We start from the raw sequence: 19,413 nt of genomic DNA on the forward strand, positions 1-19,413 counted from the left end.
TATTACAATACGTAAGCCGTGAATGAATGGGAAAAGCGAGCGACCGATTTCATTCTCGGTATCAATTTGCATTTGCGGACGGTTCCTCAAATTAATATCATTTTCTTTTGTTTGGAAAAGAGAGACACTGGCAGCGGTTCACTCTACCCATGATTATGGGTTTTGGTCAAATATCATCTCTTTTTGATTATAATGTCAGGATAATTTACACAGTCGAAACTTAATAAGGAGGTAATTTCAACGATTTCGAAATTTTACCTTTGAAAACGTTTCCTTGTGTTTAGGTAGGCATATCTGTCAATAACAGACTGAATATAGCACTTTTTACTCATTCAAGTTGGCATTAAATTCATATATAATGCCATTTTAATATCGTGGGAAAGCAGAATATATTCGAAATCACGAATGAGCAAAATTCTCACCTTTCGCACGTGCAAACTTTGAGCGGACGTTGCGTGCGCATAAAATATTGAATCACCATAAATTTTTGCATAGTGTTATTTAATATATAGTTTGATAAGCATGAAAAGTTTCAGAAGATTTCAAAAAGAACTTGGATCACAACGGGACTCCAAAGTTGGTAAAAATCGTGAAAATAACAATTTTTAGTGATTTTAGCTATTTTAAATGAATTTGGGCGTGTCCCCACGTGTGCAACTTTTCGATTTTCAACTTTAAAACTAACCTATAACACAATTTAGACCTTTAGGAAGCAAAATTGAGCTCCACAACCCAAGGGATGGCCCAACACCAGAGAATACTAATTCACAACTTTTGTGTTTTTATAAAATTATTCTTCAAAAAAGCACAAACTTCAATAGCGAATATCTTTATGAAGGAGCAAGGTAGGAAAACTTTCCGGTAGATTTTCAGAATGCTTGAACAATTATCTAAGATGAAAATGTCCTCAGATTTTGAATAAAATTACTCCTTAATACTTTAAAATCGATTTGAAAAGTTGTTATTTTGTCAAAAATCAAGTTTTAAAAACACTTAAATTGATGACGTCATCAAGTGATGATGATGACGATAAATTATTTTTCGATATAATGTAAACTAAAGTATAAACAATTATCTTTAAAACCTGTGGTTCGAAATGACTGTATCTTTTATACTTTTGAATCTACGGACACTTAAATGTAGGCTACAATTTACTGCAAAAGCGTCTATACATATATACATATAATTGTGGGTGGCGTCGTCTGCTTACAGTGCTCAATCGGCAAGCCGAGAGCTAGATACAAAATGAAACGACCGGTTGAGTCAGACAAATGTTTCAATCATGATACAAAACCATGATATCATCAGTGACAACTGAGGTATAGGAACTAAAATCAAAATTACAAAGCTAAAATTTAACATAAACAATCACTCGTGAAACAATACTAGGGGTTAGATGTATGAGTCATTAGATTATAAAAGGAATTTCCGTTTATGGCGGCATTTTGTGAGGATTTCCGTCCTGGAGTTAAGTAAGTGTGGGTCAGAGGATCGAAGTAAGATTTCTAATTTCTCAGACGTGCACAGATCGCAGCTGTTCTGGCCGGCTCTGTATCCGTGTCCACGTCTGATTATTTTCCATTCGATCCTGAATTCTAACCCACGGTCTTTGAAGGACCAGATCTTCTCCGACAGTTTGGTTCTATTTCGGTACCGCTCCAGGCGAAATGATGACGTGTGCCCGTTGTACCGGTCCTTGAATGTGCCCTCCGTCATTCCGATGTAGTGGTGCTTCTCATTTTCCGTACGGAGGGTCGCCATGTATACCACAGACTTCGATAGGCACTTTCCGTCTAGTGGGCAGGAGTTCCTGGAGCGGCAGTTGCACTGCCGTGTGGTGGGTTCCTGGGTTTCCTGGTGCTGACGAAGCAACTGCTTGTTCCGGGATTTTATGAGGCATTCCATGTTTTTCATACAGCTGTATGAGACTTTTACACTGTTCCGGTTCAAGATCTTGTGTAGTGGATTGTCCTGAGGGAAGTGTTTCTCCAACAGATTGAAGAATTTCCTTCCAACATTGGTCTCCACAGTGACAGAGAAGGGGGGATTGAACCAAAGGACCCTGCGTTTCCTCCTTCTATTACGTGGTGGTTTTGCCTCGCCTGCCTGGGTGTTGTAGGTCATGCACGAGTCCATATAGCCGCTTGACTTCAAAGCATCCTCGTAGTAAGGCTTGGCGTCGTCGAACACCTCCTTACAGGAAGATATGCTGTTGATTCGGTCAGCGATCATCTCCGGGATGTTGCGGATGATGGACGGTGGGTGATTTGACTGGCGGTGTACATATTTCGTTACCTTCTCCGCTTTGCGGAATGGCCGGAAGGAGCCATCCGATCGGAAGGTGACGTCGAGGAAGTCAACAGATGTGGATGGTGGGGACACAGTGATCTTCAAGCCCTCTCTCCGGAATGTAGCAAACAAATCCTTCCGAATCCGCTCCATTCTGGGGCCGGGTGTGTCTGTCAGCATCACGAGTCCATCGTCCCTATAGAGGCCGTGGGATTGTTGTGGGAGGATATCTCCGATCTGGGATAGTAGGTACACACCAACCAGCTCGCATACTTCTGCGCCGTCGGGGGCACCCATTGTTACATCGAACAGGGAGTCCTTTCTCTGCCAGGTTTCCCCTCGCGGACAGAACAAGAGGGAGAGTCGGCTGTGTTTGATGGTGTCGATGTCTTCCTCTGAGATGTTGATGTGTTCTTGTGCAAACTGGAGGGCCCTGTCTAGAAGATTCTCACTGATGGAAGGATAGAACGACTCAATGTCGAACTGGAGAAACTGGACATGCCCGGGTGTACAGTTGGTCTCGAACCAAGAAATAACCTCTCCGGTGCTCCGCCACTGGTTGACAGAGGAAGAAGTACGGAGTTGGGCGGTGAATTTCTCGAGGATTTTTTTGCTAACTCGTCCAACATCTGACTTGGCTGGATTTATCAGGCGACAAGGAAGGTTAGTAGCGAAATTTGGCTTATGGTCCTTGAGCAGTACGAATGCCTGGGACGTTTCGAAGCGTTGCATCCGTCCCTTCAGGTCTAAGCGGGCGGCGATGGAGGCTGCCTTATTCTCAATATGCTCTGCGGTGCCTGCGGGGGCCTTACGATATTCTGCTGTGATGCTGGACTCAATGAGTCGTTGAGAAGCACCACTACATCGGAATGACGGAGGGCACATTCAAGGACCGGTACAACGGGCACACGTCATCATTTCGCCTGGAGCGGTACCGAAATAGAACCAAACTGTCGGAGAAGATCTGGTCCTTCAAAGACCGTGGGTTAGAATTCAGGATCGAATGGAAAATAATCAGACGTGGACACGGATACAGAGCCGGCCAGAACAGCTGCGATCTGTGCACGTCTGAGAAATTAGAAATCTTACTTCGATCCTCTGACCCACACTTACTTAACTCCAGGACGGAAATCCTCACAAAATGCCGCCATAAACGGAAATTCCTTTTATAATCTAATGACTCATACATCTAACCCCTAGTATTGTTTCACGAGTGATTGTTTATGTTAAATTTTAGCTTTGTAATTTTGATTTTAGTTCCTATACCTCAGTTGTCACTGATGATATCATGGTTTTGTATCATGATTGAAACATTTGTCTGACTCAACCGGTCGTTTCATTTTGTATCTAGCTCTCGGCTTGCCGATTGAGCACTGTAAGCAGACGACGCCACCCACAATTAACTAGCTCTCCCTGGGAAACCAGAGATTGAGCACTTTTCGTCAACTGCCATTCATGGAATTGACACACTACGGTTACTCCCTAAAGAACATTCCCCGATGCTCAAAAGACGCCTACTTAAAAGCCCTGATTACCCGAACTGAAGACTTCCTGATCCGCCTGCGTTGGAAGGCTTTCTTCTTCCTTCTCGGCCCCGAGCCACCAGACGAGGAGATGAAGGAAACCTACGGCTTCCGCTCCAACAAATCTCCCCCTGTGGTAAATGAGCTTGTGGCGTTCGAAAGCGACATATACCAGCTAATCGCATCGATAAAGTTTAGGCACGCTCCAAGTACTTTCCTAGACCGTCTCGACTCGGACGCTGCCCGCATAAAATCATCGACCACAGCCCTTATCCCTACCGATAAAACCAGCCAACATTATCGGATCCCTATCGACGAATATCAACGACTCATTGAGTCCAGCATCACAGCAGAATATCGTAAGGCCCCCGCAGGCACCGCAGAGCATATTGAGAATAAGGCAGCCTCCATCGCCGCCCGCTTAGACCTGAAGGGACGGATGCAACGCTTCGAAACGTCCCAGGCATTCGTACTGCTCAAGGACCATAAGCCAAATTTCGCTACTAACCTTCCTTGTCGCCTGATAAATCCAGCCAAGTCAGATGTTGGACGAGTTAGCAAAAAAATCCTCGAGAAATTCACCGCCCAACTCCGTACTTCTTCCTCTGTCAACCAGTGGCGGAGCACCGGAGAGGTTATTTCTTGGTTCGAGACCAACTGTACACCCGGGCATGTCCAGTTTCTCCAGTTCGACATTGAGTCGTTCTATCCTTCCATCAGTGAGAATCTTCTAGACAGGGCCCTCCAGTTTGCACAAGAACACATCAACATCTCAGAGGAAGACATCGACACCATCAAACACAGCCGACTCTCCCTCTTGTTCTGTCCGCGAGGGGAAACCTGGCAGAGAAAGGACTCCCTGTTCGATGTAACAATGGGTGCCCCCGACGGCGCAGAAGTATGCGAGCTGGTTGGTGTGTACCTACTATCCCAGATCGGAGATATCCTCCCACAACAATCCCACGGCCTCTATAGGGACGATGGACTCGTGATGCTGACAGACACACCCGGCCCCAGAATGGAGCGGATTCGGAAGGATTTGTTTGCTACATTCCGGAGAGAGGGCTTGAAGATCACTGTGTCCCCACCATCCACATCTGTTGACTTCCTCGACGTCACCTTCCGATCGGATGGCTCCTTCCGGCCATTCCGCAAAGCGGAGAAGGTAACGAAATATGTACACCGCCAGTCAAATCACCCACCGTCCATCATCCGCAACATCCCGGAGATGATCGCTGACCGAATCAACAGCATATCTTCCTGTAAGGAGGTGTTCGACGACGCCAAGCCTTACTACGAGGATGCTTTGAAGTCAAGCGGCTATATGGACTCGTGCATGACCTACAACACCCAGGCAGGCGAGGCAAAACCACCACGTAATAGAAGGAGGAAACGCAGGGTCCTTTGGTTCAATCCCCCCTTCTCTGTCACTGTGGAGACCAATGTTGGAAGGAAATTCTTCAATCTGTTGGAGAAACACTTCCCTCAGGACAATCCACTACACAAGATCTTGAACCGGAACAGTGTAAAAGTCTCATACAGCTGTATGAAAAACATGGAATGCCTCATAAAATCCCGGAACAAGCAGTTGCTTCGTCAGCACCAGGAAACCCAGGAACCCACCACACGGCAGTGCAACTGCCGCTCCAGGAACTCCTGCCCACTAGACGGAAAGTGCCTATCGAAGTCTGTGGTATACATGGCGACCCTCCGTACGGAAAATGAGAAGCACCACTACATCGGAATGACGGAGGGCACATTCAAGGACCGGTACAACGGGCACACGTCATCATTTCGCCTGGAGCGGTACCGAAATAGAACCAAACTGTCGGAGAAGATCTGGTCCTTCAAAGACCGTGGGTTAGAATTCAGGATCGAATGGAAAATAATCAGACGTGGACACGGATACAGAGCCGGCCAAAACAGCTGCGATCTGTGCACGTCTGAGAAATTAGAAATCTTACTTCGATCCTCTGACCCACACTTACTTAACTCCAGGACGGAAATCCTCACAAAATGCCGCCATAAACGGAAATTCCTTTTATAATCTAATGACTCATACATCTAACCCCTAGTATTGTTTCACGAGTGATTGTTTATGTTAAATTTTAGCTTTGTAATTTTGATTTTAGTTCCTATACCTCAGTTGTCACTGATGATATCATGGTTTTGTATCATGATTGAAACATTTGTCTGACTCAACCGGTCGTTTCATTTTGCATATATACATATATATATACATATACTAGTGTAACCCGGCCTACGGCCGGGATTTCACTGCCGCAGTTAAAAAGGGTAGGAGTAATTACCCGCAGAGTCAAAACCCGCATTAGGTGACCCAATAGTTTCTTAAACAATAATCTCATAATCAGTTATTTCTTGTGGATAATTAAGTCATTATTAGCCATGAGGCACCACACTCCATGATCATAAGGTCTGAACACCGATTATTACACCTCATCACTCCCGTCTTGAACCGCTTTCTATTTTTATTTAAATCGTTATAGAAATTAACCCTTGTTAACTCCGCACCACACCCGCATATTATATTTGAAAACACGCATAACATTGTCGTATGAACTCTCTCTCTCTCTCTCTCTGCAGTCCAAACAGACCCCAAACACTAACAGTCCCCCCTCCCCTAATAAGCTTAAGGTATAACATTACAGCAAATCTTCCAGGCTAATCCAATTATGACGCTACTTAAATGCAGCTATAACATATTACACAGTAATGAGAGAGAGAGAGCAAGTCCCGTAACTCTTGCCGTTCTGCTCACGCAATTTTATGTAACATTTGTGGTACAAAACCATCAATTAAACCACTTACCATCGGCCGATTTAAAAAAAAATTTCCTATGGGCTTCATCAGAGTTTTGTCGACACTATACCGAAAAAATCAGTCCCGTAACTCTTACCGTTTTTTTTGTATAACCGACCGGAAATTACACACGGACAGACAGACAGACAGACACACACACACACACACATTCTGGTGTTATTAAGGTGATAGCTTCACGACAATCTGTTGTAAAACAGGGGTTCCAGAAAACCCACTTCCCGATACTCCTGCAACATGAAATTTTTTTTACAGTCGATTTGGACAAGGTCTAGACGCTCTGCAAAGTTTCAGATCTCTAACTCAATTTTAACATGGTTTTTAAGGCACCTGAATATGGCGATTTTGGGTTTTTTACCTAATTTCGTATAACATGCTGGCGCGTATTTTGCGCAAATTTCTTAAAAACCTCCACATAACTATTTCTTATTCCTGTCATCATTAACATTGAATTAGAATGTTTTGAACTTAAATATACCTGCTGAACTACTTTCGATGAGTCTTAATGCCTGGAAAACAATAAAGGGGATATAATAGTATAGGGGGTACATAGTGTTGTGAATATAAGGGCAACGGTTATGCTTGCCAGCATTGTGATAAGCATATTCGTATATATACGAATATGCTTATTACGATCACAAATTTTGTATATATACAGGGTGGGCCAAACGTCATTGGACATCGTTGGCCTTAATAGCTCAGTTACTGAGTGCCCAGTATGCCTGGTATGACTTAGTATTATAGGGACTACGGGTGGAAGATGATTAATTAAAATTCCAACAGCATCTTGTTCCCTTCATTGTGCTGATTCCGGGAAGCATTCTCTTTACGCTCTCATCATTGATCAGTGTTCCTATCACGCGATCTTGATTCGTAAATCCTCGCGCACGCAATCACATTCGTAACGTGTCGTATGCCGACTAGGATAGTCGGCATACGACTACGTCACCAGAGCTCAAGCTACTTGATCAGGCCTTACTATACATGGAATAATATGGTGTATCGCGTGTGATTGGATCCAATTATAGGAGCTGCGCAATTATTGCAGCATCTTGATCTTGTATCACCTTCCATGAAACCTAGCAGGCAGCTGGGCCAGAAATTTGAAGATATAAGGATTTTTTGTTAATGAATATCGAAGCGAAAATCATGTAACCCTTCTATGTTTTCGAGGACGCTGAACACGATAAAACTGGTTATAATTATCATACTCAAGGACACATTGCTTTAAAATGCACTCGGATGTCATAGATGTTATTATAAGCTAAGTAAGGACGCTGAACACGATAAAACTGGTTATAATTATCATACTCAAGGACACATTGCTTTAAAATGCACTCGGATGTCATAGATGTTATTATAAGCTAAGTTAAGCGCCTGAGCGGCTGATCGGATGGCATTAGTCTCTCTGCCGAATCTCAGTAATTGTAAACAATGACTCTAGTTCTCAGCTAATGATCGGGCTTTAATGAAGGAAAGATCTCGAGTTCAGAAGACGAAAAATTTTTTTCCAAATATTTGCTTAAGATCAACGAATACAGATATCAACCAATATCGAAAAGGACTACCAAGGATTGTATCGGGACCTCTATAAGCAGTACTCACGTCTTAATAGCGTTTTCAGGATGCACTAGCAGTATTTTAGGATTGTGTTAGGGCTACTTACCGGTAGGTTGACGCTCCTGTTATATGAATGGCTTTATATATAGTAAGATACGGTATCTTAGAACTTTAGACGCCATAATAAACCCCAATTGATATAATGTATAAATTTTAGATAAACTAGCAGGAACCCGTATAACCCTAAAATGGTGTCAAGACTCAAGACTCAAGAGACTAAAATAATTATTACCTACCACAAGAGACTACCATTCTTTGAAACACCTATCCTTGAAACCGAGGACCACGTCATAAATGAATGCCCCAGCTACAACTCCCTCCGGTCCAACCTCTCAGACAACCTTAAAAGCCTCATAATGCTCAAAGAATATGGGGCCATCATGAACTCATTCCATGCAACTGAATTTGGAAAGTACCTCACAGAATCCTTTCACCTTCGACATCCTCCTGAAAAGAAGTCTTAGTAATCACCTCCTAAGAAGTCCTAGTAGTAGTAATCACCACCTAACAGACTCTCAAACCTTCGAAATCCTATGAATAAGTCCTAATCCTCGCTTCACGTCCCCTACTCATCTCCTTCATCGTCCCATCAACTTATATAGTTTTTAAGTCTAACCTATCTCCTTGGACTTGCTTTTATGCACACATCCAGAATTTTTATTAGCATTTAAATTGTTTTATTTGATTTTATTTCAACTTCGTGATATTGTAACGCGGTTAAATTTTAAGATTTTAAGATTTTATTTTCATACTTTTATTCGGCTTTTGTTTTATATCTGAGCTTATTTATTAATTGATGTATAGCCAAAACGAGTTCGTTAGTGTTCTCCTTGGTAATTTCAAGTTTAATTCCAGTTTAATTCCAGTTTAATTCCCATTTAATTCGCGTTTTTGACACCACTTGGGGGTCCAAATTTTGGGCTCTAAAACTCCTATTCCTTGGCCAATTTTTATTTTTTCATGCTGATTTGGAGGCCATTAAAGCATTTGACCCAGTCAAAAAAGTTTCAGTTGTATATCCTTTACGTTTTTTGCGGAAAGTCGCGTTAAAGTTGATACCGTGGTGTCAGTAAAATGGTACGGATCCATCCATAGATATCGTCTCGCTTTATATATAGTGAGATATTGATATTGGTGAGCTTGGGCCAAAACTCGCCTATATCAGGGGGATTAATATAGATCGCAAATACATATTAAATCGATAACGGATTATAACTGCGAATTGATTAAACAACACGTGCACTTGAGTGGAAAATTTGAACATCAGGCGCTGAGAAAATTATCTCCTGCAGAGCACAATTCTAGGAGTGAGGTGAGAAACTAAGCGAGTTAATTTTCCGAGCCTCGACTTGAAAAATCGTAATCGACAATTTGCTCTCCTTTTTGCCGTAATTATTGGCTTTGAAAATCATGTCTTCAGCCACAAAAGTACCATTGCCGAAGGATAGAGCTGGAGATAATTTTCCAAGAAACGTTCATGTAAATGAAAATTGTTCCCAATTTTCGACTAATGATTACTTTAAGATTGTTTGAAAAATCGACTATCATGATCGTAAGTTATATGAAGAAGCCACTACTATGAAAATTACAAAAACATTACTGTACAAGTCCAGCTGTTTGTGGGTGACAAATAGTAACGTTACGCTACAAGCACTCGTACATAACAATGTCTTGGTTGATCATTGATGCGGCTAGTGATCATTATTCAACATTTGCTAGATGTGACCACTGACCACGTGCCATACCTTCGTCCCAGACAATTATAATATAACAATTATTTTAAATTAAAGGTTATTTTAATCTATAAAGCGGACCTATGAATGCAATTGACCACTCAAATTATGAAGTTTTACACTTTAATAGTTTCCACTTTGGTTTTATTTCATTATTTCTTAATTATTATCTTAATAAGATTTGTTTGAGGAAATTTAAAAAATCAGTTATGTTTTAATTTCTCTTCATCATCTAGCTCTGTACTGTAGTATGGCTTTTATTTGGCAACGACAAAAACATAGGGTTACATGATTTTCGCTTCGATATTCATTAACAAAAAATCCTTCTATCTTCAAATTTCTGGCCCAGCTGCGTCCTAGGTTCAAAAGGTGATACAAGATCAAGATGCTGCAATAATTGCGCAGCTCCTATAATTGGATCCAATTACACGCGATACACTATACTGTTCCATGTAAGGCACGCAATCACACGTTATGAATGTGATTGCGTGCCCGAGGATTTACAAATCAAGATCGCGTGATAGAATCAGCGGTCACGTGATAGGGCCGACTGTCACGTGACCTCAGTTATCCCTTATATGGCACAAGTAGCTACAATTGATCAGCTCTTAACCAAGGTTGTTAAATACGTCAAATTTTCGTGAAAGAATACGACGTATTCGGTTCTAATAAAGAATACGTCGTAATACGCCGGAATACGGTAATTTCTATGGATTGTTAAATACGTCCAAGAATACGCCATAATACGCCGTAATACGCTGATTTGTCAAAATTAAACATTACAGCTGCGCGCCACCCTCATCATTGATCATGCATTAAAGGAGTGCAGTTATACATGATAACTTAAATTTGTAATCAAATTTCATGGATAATCCGATAAGCTAACATTTTTTGCGAAATTATCAATTACATATTAATACATATTTAATGATTTTGATGTTCAGAGAGCGAGAAGTTCGTCAAGATCAGTCAGCTTCACAGTGCACTACTCCGGTCTGGGAATTAATTTTTCAGTTTGTTAGCCGTCAGTAATTACTAATTAGGGATTAGAGGCTGCTCCTAAAACGATCTCGCAATTATCAAAGTTTAAGACCATTTTCTAAAGTTCAGTCCCCTCAACATATTTGAATTTTTGAATTTTTTGAATAAAGAATACGTCGTAATACGTCAATTTTCGAGGATTAATACGTATTCGTATTCCAATACGTATTCCCTCCAAATACGTATTTAACAACCTTGCTCTTAACTGGGCTGCAATCCTTGACAGGCCTTTAATTACCCAATTTTAAATTAACGATATCTCATTCTACAGTATGATGAGAAGGTAAAGAGAATGCTTCCCGGAATCAGCACAATGAAGGTAACAAGATGCTGTTGGAATTTTAATTATTCGTCTTCCACCCGTAGTCCCTACAAACTTTACAAATACGAATAATAACGGTTCACGTACTGTAGTGCGACACGTACTCTAGTGCGACACGTACCATAGTGCGAAACCTCCAAGATCGACACTGTCGCAGTAGAGTACGCTACCTGGATCGTAGTGCGACACGTACCCTAGTGCGACAGAGAATTTTCAAGGCCGACACTGTCGCACTACAGTGCGCTACCTGGACTGTAGTGCGACACGTACTAAAGTGCGACAAAACACTTTACACATTCAATACAAATTTTACTTACCATTTTTAATGACAAGAGTGTAGTCGTGTATGAGTAATGGGGTTAAATATAAAATCAAAGATTGCAATCACAATATTCAATTCAAAATCATTGTTCCAACACACTTCAACTAATCCATTCTGTCATAATCATCGTAGCTATCAATCACAGCGTTCAAGCGACGGTCGTAATCAGTCCACTCCTTCATTCGGCGAGGAGGTAGTTGTCTGAGCATCTTCATTCTTCTGGTTGATCTTCCATTGGGTTAGATCCTGCTCCTTCTTCAGGACGTCGATAAATCGCCAGATAGTAGGGTTGGTGCAGCCCATCAAGGGGGAGAGGAGGTTTGTGTTCCGACCCAGGTACGTTCGTAGTAGTCACTAGGCAGCAAAGGAATCCATCTCCGAGGGAAGGGTTGCTTTCAGCTGCGTCCAGGTCACAGTAGTGCTGTTCGTCAGACTGAGACGTCCGGAGCAGGTCTTCTCAGTGCATCGCCAGTAGGTCTTGTCGTCGCGATTCTTATCCAGGCAGTAGCGGTATCCGTCGTGGATAACGTTTCTTGAACCAGTAGTGCGTCCAGGAATGAGGGTGATTGAAGAAGACATGTTGATGTTGTTCGATGCTTTGGTAGAATCATCGTGACCTTATTTATGGCCCAAGCATATGAACTTGTTATCCCAATCGGAGATATACCTTCATACGATGCGTGTGATAGGAATGAGGATCATATGCTGCTTAAGAGTTACCCAGTGGATCACACACTGCATACGTGGCTTGAACTGACCCGAAGGAATTATGATCAGTGGATAACTTCGAAACACGTGATGTGAACCGACGAATCGTATTCGCAAGATCACTTCGAAATAAGTGACGTGAACCGACCCGACGAATCACTTAATGGTCCATAAGAAGGATAAGATGTGCCTGAACTTGGATATAAGTCAGGATATTTTGTCGCATTAGAGTACGCTACCTGGATCGTAGTGCGACACGTACGGTAGTGCGACAGAGGGTGTTTTTGTCGGACTTCGCACTAAAGTACGTGTCGCTCTAGAGTATGTGTCGCACTACAGTACGATTACCCCTCACTGTACAGGTACCCAGTTAGCTGGTTCGCTGTGGAAGTGTAGCTGATGTCTTCTACTGTGGAGGTACTGGTCTGTGAGCTGCTTCTCTGGTATTGTGACGTCATCGCTAGATAACGGATAGTTACTGTGATGTCATCACTAGATTACGGCTAGTTACTGTGACGTCATCACTAGATAACGGCTAGTTACTGTGACGTCATCACTAGATAACGGCTAGTTACTGTGACGTCATCACTAGATAACGGCTAGTTACTGTGACGTCATCACTAGATAACGGCTAGTTACTGTGATGTCATCACTAGATTACGGCTAGTTACTGTGACGTCATCACTAGATAACGGCTAGTTACTGTGACGTCATCACTAGATAACGGCTAGTTACTGTGACGTCATCACTAGATAACGGCTAGTTACTGTGACGTCATCACTAGATAACGGCTAGTTACTGTGATGTCATCACTAGATTACGGCTAGTTACTGTGACGTCATCACTAGATAACGGCTAGTTACTGTGACGTCATCACTAGATAACGGCTAGTTACTGTGACGTCATCACTAGATAACGGCTAGTTACTGTGACGTCATGGCTAGATAACGGCTAGTTACTGTGACGTCATCGCTAGATAACGGATTGTTACTGTGACGTCATCGCTAGATAACGGATTGTTACTGTGACGTCATCACTAGATAACGGCTAGTTACTGTGACGTCATCACTAGATAACGGCTAGTTACTGTGACGTCATCACTAGATAACGGCTAGTTACTAAGCCATGACGTAACTAGCATAAGTATAATAATTACAGAAAACTTTTTTAATCAAGCCTGTAATATAATTATAGCTGAGCACATCCTGATGCACTATTTTGAAGGCATGCTAAAGATGTGAATTGTGATGGGGATATTTTTTCTGTCACGTGACAACAATTAACCAATCAGCAACAACAATTGACGAATCACACCCAAGAAACACTGCCATGTCTCAATCAAAACAATATTCCTCGCCTCCCCAGTCTTCACCTGCACAGCCCACATATAATTATATAACGAATTGTGGAAACAGGTACATGACGACACAAAGCAAACCCTAGCTCGAATATCACGTACAGGATATGACAATATAAAAGCGGGAGGTGAAGGCTACCAGCTCTCATTTAAGAAAATGTGAACGGTCAGTTATGGGAAATTTAAAATAGTACGGTAAATCGGGGTACACGGTAAATCGGGGTACACGGTAAATGGGGTACACGGTAAATCGGGGTACACGGTAAATCGGGGTACACGGTAAATCAGGGTACACGGTGAATCATGGTGCACGGTAAATAGGGGTTAAGGGGTAAACGGTAAATTGGGGTGCACAGTAAATCAGGGTGCATGGTAAATCAGGGTGCATGGTAAATCGGGGTACACGGTAAATCTGGGTGCACGGTATATCAGGGTGCACGGTGAATCGGGATGCCTGGAAAATCATGGTGCACGGTAAATCACATTGGTTTTTTTTTTCTTTAAGTCAGGAATGTCAAGGATTTTAATTGACAGGTATAAATGATATTTAAAGAAAATAATAAAACAAGCTTTAAAGCATTAACAAAACATCAGCTATTATCTGAAACACAATGTCACTTAACTAACACAACTGAACTGTTCCCTGAGCAGCATAATCCGGTTATTTTACTGATAAAATGCTTGTCTGTGTGGTAAGTGGTTATCACTGTTTGATTTGTCGTCATATGTGACACACAAATATTTGAATATTAGTAAATGTGCCATATATTTGTTTTAATTCACGAGGCTACGCAAGAATGAAAAGGTTTGTCACCAAATTACGAGTGGAACCTATTTGGTTACTCGGTTACTTATGGTAGTGGTTACTCAGTTACTTATGGTAGTGGTTACTCGGTTACTTATGGTAGTGGTTACTCGGTTACTTATGGTAGTGGTTACTTGTGACAGTGATTACTAATGGTTACTTGTGACAGTGGTTACTAATGGTTACTCGTGACAGTGGTTACTAATGGTTACTCGTGACAGTGGTTACTAATGGTTACTCGTGACAGTGGTTACTAATGGTTACTCGTGACAGTGGTATATTTCAAGTCTGAAAGTGTAAATACACTTTTTCGAAAACTTAGTCTGTTGTAAGTTTCTAAAATACTTCAGAAGCTAGCGATAAATTATATTATATAGTAAAGGAATAATTATGCAAATTTAAGTAATTTCAAAATTATGAATATTTTCATTGGATGGTAATGTTCTATATTTTAATAATGCAACAAATTCTTCTCGTTACAATCTGGATACAAATCACTAATCAGCACCAATATCGACGCTATACAATAACTATAAGATGTTGCTATGGTAACTAGTACTACACTGTTGCCAAGCAACCGGGTTGCTTGTGCTACAATAAATACCTACTACCTAGCTATTTCTGATACGCGATATATATCATTTTAGAAATCAACTTCTGTACTCATACTTTATCTTAGTAGAACACAATGCCCACTCAATACCTAAGATATCTTCCGTTCCTGATCAGGAATACAAGAAAAAGTAGGTAGTGCGCCATCGACAGTGAGCCGCGCGTGCCGACTGTAGGATGGTTTTTTAGCGCTAATTTCGGCCAGCACAATTTTCTTCAAACAAATAGATATTGAGTATTAGTAGAGGCTCTTACGGGCAAAAAGACGTGTTTTCTGCTACGAGTTTAGAGACCTAACCGCTAATTGGACACAATAGTATGATGTCTAAGGATCGATAATATGTTAAGAAGTATAAATTTGGCCTTATTAGTCACGTGCTATACCAATGCGCGTTTTAAATTTTGACAGTCTATTAGTCTAAGGCAAATAGAGTAATTATATTCATATTTTGTCAGCAATAAGATCACATTATTTTCTATTTGGTGTGAAAATATGAGCTAGAACGGACATAATCTCGCTGAGTTATAGCTGTTTGAAATTTATGATGAACGCGCGGGTGCCAATTGATAACAACTAAATGCTTTTGCGCGTAGTGCGCGTCGAAAATTGGCAAAAACGCTTGCGGAGTGACAATATTCAAACTTCAATAAAGTATATGAAGTGGGTACTTCTCGGAAAGGAAAAATTTAGGCAAACACGATGTGACTATTTTTGGGTTGATTTAATACAACTGCAAAAAATTATTCAAACTTCAAGCAAAAAAGTCAAAATTTTTACCACTTTTTTGGATTTTTACCCCCAAAAAAATAGAGGGATTTTTCAAATTTTTATATCATCTTGTGCGGCTGTGTTTCAGCTATCTCCATGCAAGTTTTGCCGACATGCCAACAAAATTAACTTGTTCAAAATATCAAAAAACATGGTTTTTTGGCCTATTTTTGGCCCAAAAATCGGTTTTTTGCGATTTTACCCCCAAAAAGTCAGTCCAATCATCTTAAAACCACTTTTAATCGATTCTACGGTCAAAAATACGTCTAGTAAGGTGTATCTGGGGTCCCTAGCGTATCGAGCAGACAATGCCCGTAAGAGCCTCTACTATATCCTTCCCAACCTCCAATTGCAACAAAAATTGGTAACCTTACTCATAGACTTACAAGGAAAGTGTCCGACAAATTTAAAGCATATCCAACCATCAGACATTATGTTACAGCTAAAAGCAGCGTATTTTGCCCCATTTTTATCACTATATCAACTCCGATATCCACCAAATTTTTCGGACAGTTGTGAAAGCTTTATTGGAAGGTCGTCGCCAATTTCCAGAATGATCTCATTTAAGGAACTGAAGATAAATCCGAAGAATACGACAAAAATGGTCAAATTTGGACGAATTTGGTCAAATTACGCGACTTTTACAGCTGCTTTTGCTCCAAAAGCCGCGCACCATCAAATATGGCACCTAGGCGAAACTCACTGATCTTTCCAAAAAGGTATGACAAATTTTGTATTGTGAAAATTCTCACAGTCTCTAGAAAACAGTGGTACAAAAATTTTAAAAATCCGAGCAAGTTTATTTTTTATCGTGCACCTCCTAGAAAAAGGATATTCTACTCAAGTCTCAATTCCAGAATGTAAGATCATTTCATGCTTTATAACTTTACAATGTGATATACAGGGTGTACCACAGAAAGTGTGACTTTTTTACGAAATGATACAAAATATTATGAAGGAGCAGTTGCTGTATATCATGCATTTAAACACTCTTACATTACTCGAGATGATTAACACCAGCACAGAAAAATACATCCTCCAAACTTGAGAGAAAGGACATTTGGAGATTTTATTTCGCATCATGTTATTCCGGCCCTATTATTACCTGGGGACCCCATGCTATTATATAATGTTCATAAAAATATAGAGATTCGTTAGAGCAACTGTTGGGAAAGTTATCGAGCGCAGATAGTAACTTTTTAAAAAAATGTATTGTTCACCAGATAAGAGTTTTTGATACTTAAAATTCTGACAACAGAATTAAACTTCCCAGTGCATATGCGGTGTTGCTGGTCATTTATTCCCATGTACTTGTAGCAATGTCACGGTTGTGTTTTACCCAGGTGTATCTATCAAGGATGTGAATACCAGGTTTTGCTAAGAGCAAGGGACTTACTACTACTAGTAGTACTCAATATGGTTTTCTGTACAACGTGCTGGTTGTTTCATTTGCATTGGAATGCAATGTTGCCTTGTGGGCAGTTTTGTATTACAGGAGATATATTATATCTATTGGTAGACGTCCTTGTGCAACATGCGTTCTCATATGAATGGTCCCCGCTAATAACACGTGATACTAGCACGTGACCCCGCTAATAACACGTGACAATAGCACTCGACCCCGCTAATAGCGGACACTCGTCCCTCACCTTGCTGCTGTTCATCCACATATTGGGCAACTCTTTCTGTTGAATGATAGAAATATAGAAACATAGGTGCTGGTATTTGATTCGAATGGCTAGTTTATATTAAAATTCCCCTTTTTCGTAATTATTTTTCATTTGTTGTATTAGTGGCATCGCATAAGTTCTGAATTCTCATTATTTTCTCCTTTTAAATTTCTGTAATCTATAGGGCCCCGCTCTATACTACAGTTTTTTTACGGTTCACAAGCGTGAACATAGTTTGCATATTGTAAGCATGTAGGACGGTTTCTGCATTGTTGCTATATTATGGTTACTTCATTATTGTTATGGTAGTTATTATTAGAGTATTAGCCATAAAGGAGTATCCCATATTTTAGTGACAATACCAAATAGAGTCACATTGTCCACAGCTTTGCACGCAGTTCAACTTTCATGTGAGATGAACTTATTATCAAGTAAAAATACGTTCCTTTTAATAACGTTCATTATTCATAGGTTAGGGCATGCTAGTTCGGAAAATCCTAGTAGCCCACAGTTTGCTCTGGATTCTAGGACAAGTTTGTGCGTCTAATTACAGTATGTTGGACGATTCTAAATTTTACAGAATAATAAGTATAGATTGATTTTCTTATAGTTATGTACCTCATTGCTGGAAGTTCAATGATTTGATTTAATGAACACTTATATCTGAAGAATGAACTGTATTCGTTAATGTATTATGAAGCGTTGTGTACATTGCTACGTGTACTATACTAGTGTAACTAGGTACAAGTTAAGTTATTACTTTTCAGAACTGAAAACTCAGAATGCCTTTGTACCTGCTGCTGAAGCTGGGATAAAGTTCTCGAATGGAACTGGTGCATGGCAAGAGAGTCCAGTGCCATCACCTGCTGTTTGTCAACTGGACGAAGTAGAAGCAATCCTGGAGAGTGAACAAGAAAACACTGTTTATAAGATGACCCTGGAAGGAGAAGGTGTAGATATCTCCATAACACTAACACCAAATAAGGATAATAACAAAAGAAAAATCGAGTTCGAGGATCTGCAGAATGAAGATGCTCGGACTGATCTACGAAGTGAAAGCGCAGGTATGGTTTGTACTTTTGTAACAACCAGAATAAGGTAACAATTTCATTATTACAGTGAAATCCCGATTTACCGTGCCCCAATATACCGAACAGGTGATCCTAAAATGTGGGAATTTACATGTATTCAGTGTAATTACTGGGTTAATTTCCTTTCCCGGACAACTTATAGGTATATTCGGGTTTGACGGGTGGCAGACAACTGAACCCAATTGAACCTAGTTCCCACGCAGTTAAAGGCACCCAATCAGCTTACTTGGGTGACCAATCAGCTTAAAACCCAAAACGACAACTGAACCCAGGTCATATCACAACTGCACCCAAATTGAAAATACGACAACTGAACCCAAGGAAATACGACAACTGAACCCAACGATCGGATTTTCAGTGATATGACTGTGGTCATTATCACTATAGGATAGATCATGACCACTGTAATTTAGAGCATTGGAGCCTTTACGGAGTCGTCCTCTCAGTCTCTTCCCATAGTTTGGTTTCTAATCCAGTAAAAAATTGGGAAACTGTGTCTCTGGCATTCTGACAACGTGTCCGTCTAGCTTTGAAAGTTATAGCCTTGTAGATACGGATCTTGATGGGCGTTCTTATAGTTCCACTGTTTCATGTCTTCCAAAGCTGATGGAACGCACCATTAGCACGCTGGATACTTGGCTCAGGTTACTTGACTCAGATCTCGTGACTCCTGATGCTTTGGGAGGGCCTACCATGGTTCAGATCTCGAGCCC

At 40.9% G+C, this 19,413-nt stretch overlaps 2 protein-coding genes across 2 annotated transcripts in view; both read left to right on the forward strand.

Annotated features, from left to right (window-relative positions):
- The window catches only part of LOC134824146 (core histone macro-H2A.1-like), a 97,693-nt gene that overhangs the window by 44,747 nt on the left and 33,533 nt on the right, over positions 1–19,413 (forward strand). The gene's annotated exons all lie outside the window — the stretch shown is intronic.
- Positions 3,224–6,006, forward strand: LOC134824333 (uncharacterized). The gene has a single exon (XM_063836207.1). The coding sequence runs from the start codon at positions 3,745–3,747 to the stop codon at positions 5,857–5,859; it is 2,115 nt and encodes a 704-aa protein (XP_063692277.1). The 5' UTR covers positions 3,224–3,744; the 3' UTR covers positions 5,860–6,006.

The sequence above is a fragment of the Bolinopsis microptera genome, chromosome 12 (genome assembly GCF_026151205.1).
Source record: "Bolinopsis microptera isolate Bmic1 chromosome 12, MBARI_Bmic_1.0, whole genome shotgun sequence".
NCBI classification, from domain to species: domain Eukaryota; kingdom Metazoa; phylum Ctenophora; class Tentaculata; order Lobata; family Bolinopsidae; genus Bolinopsis; species Bolinopsis microptera.

Coding starts and splice junctions, on each gene's coding strand:
- LOC134824333 (XM_063836207.1), top strand. CDS start 3,745: ATGGAATTGACACACTACGGTTACTCCCTAAAGAACATTCCCCGATGC.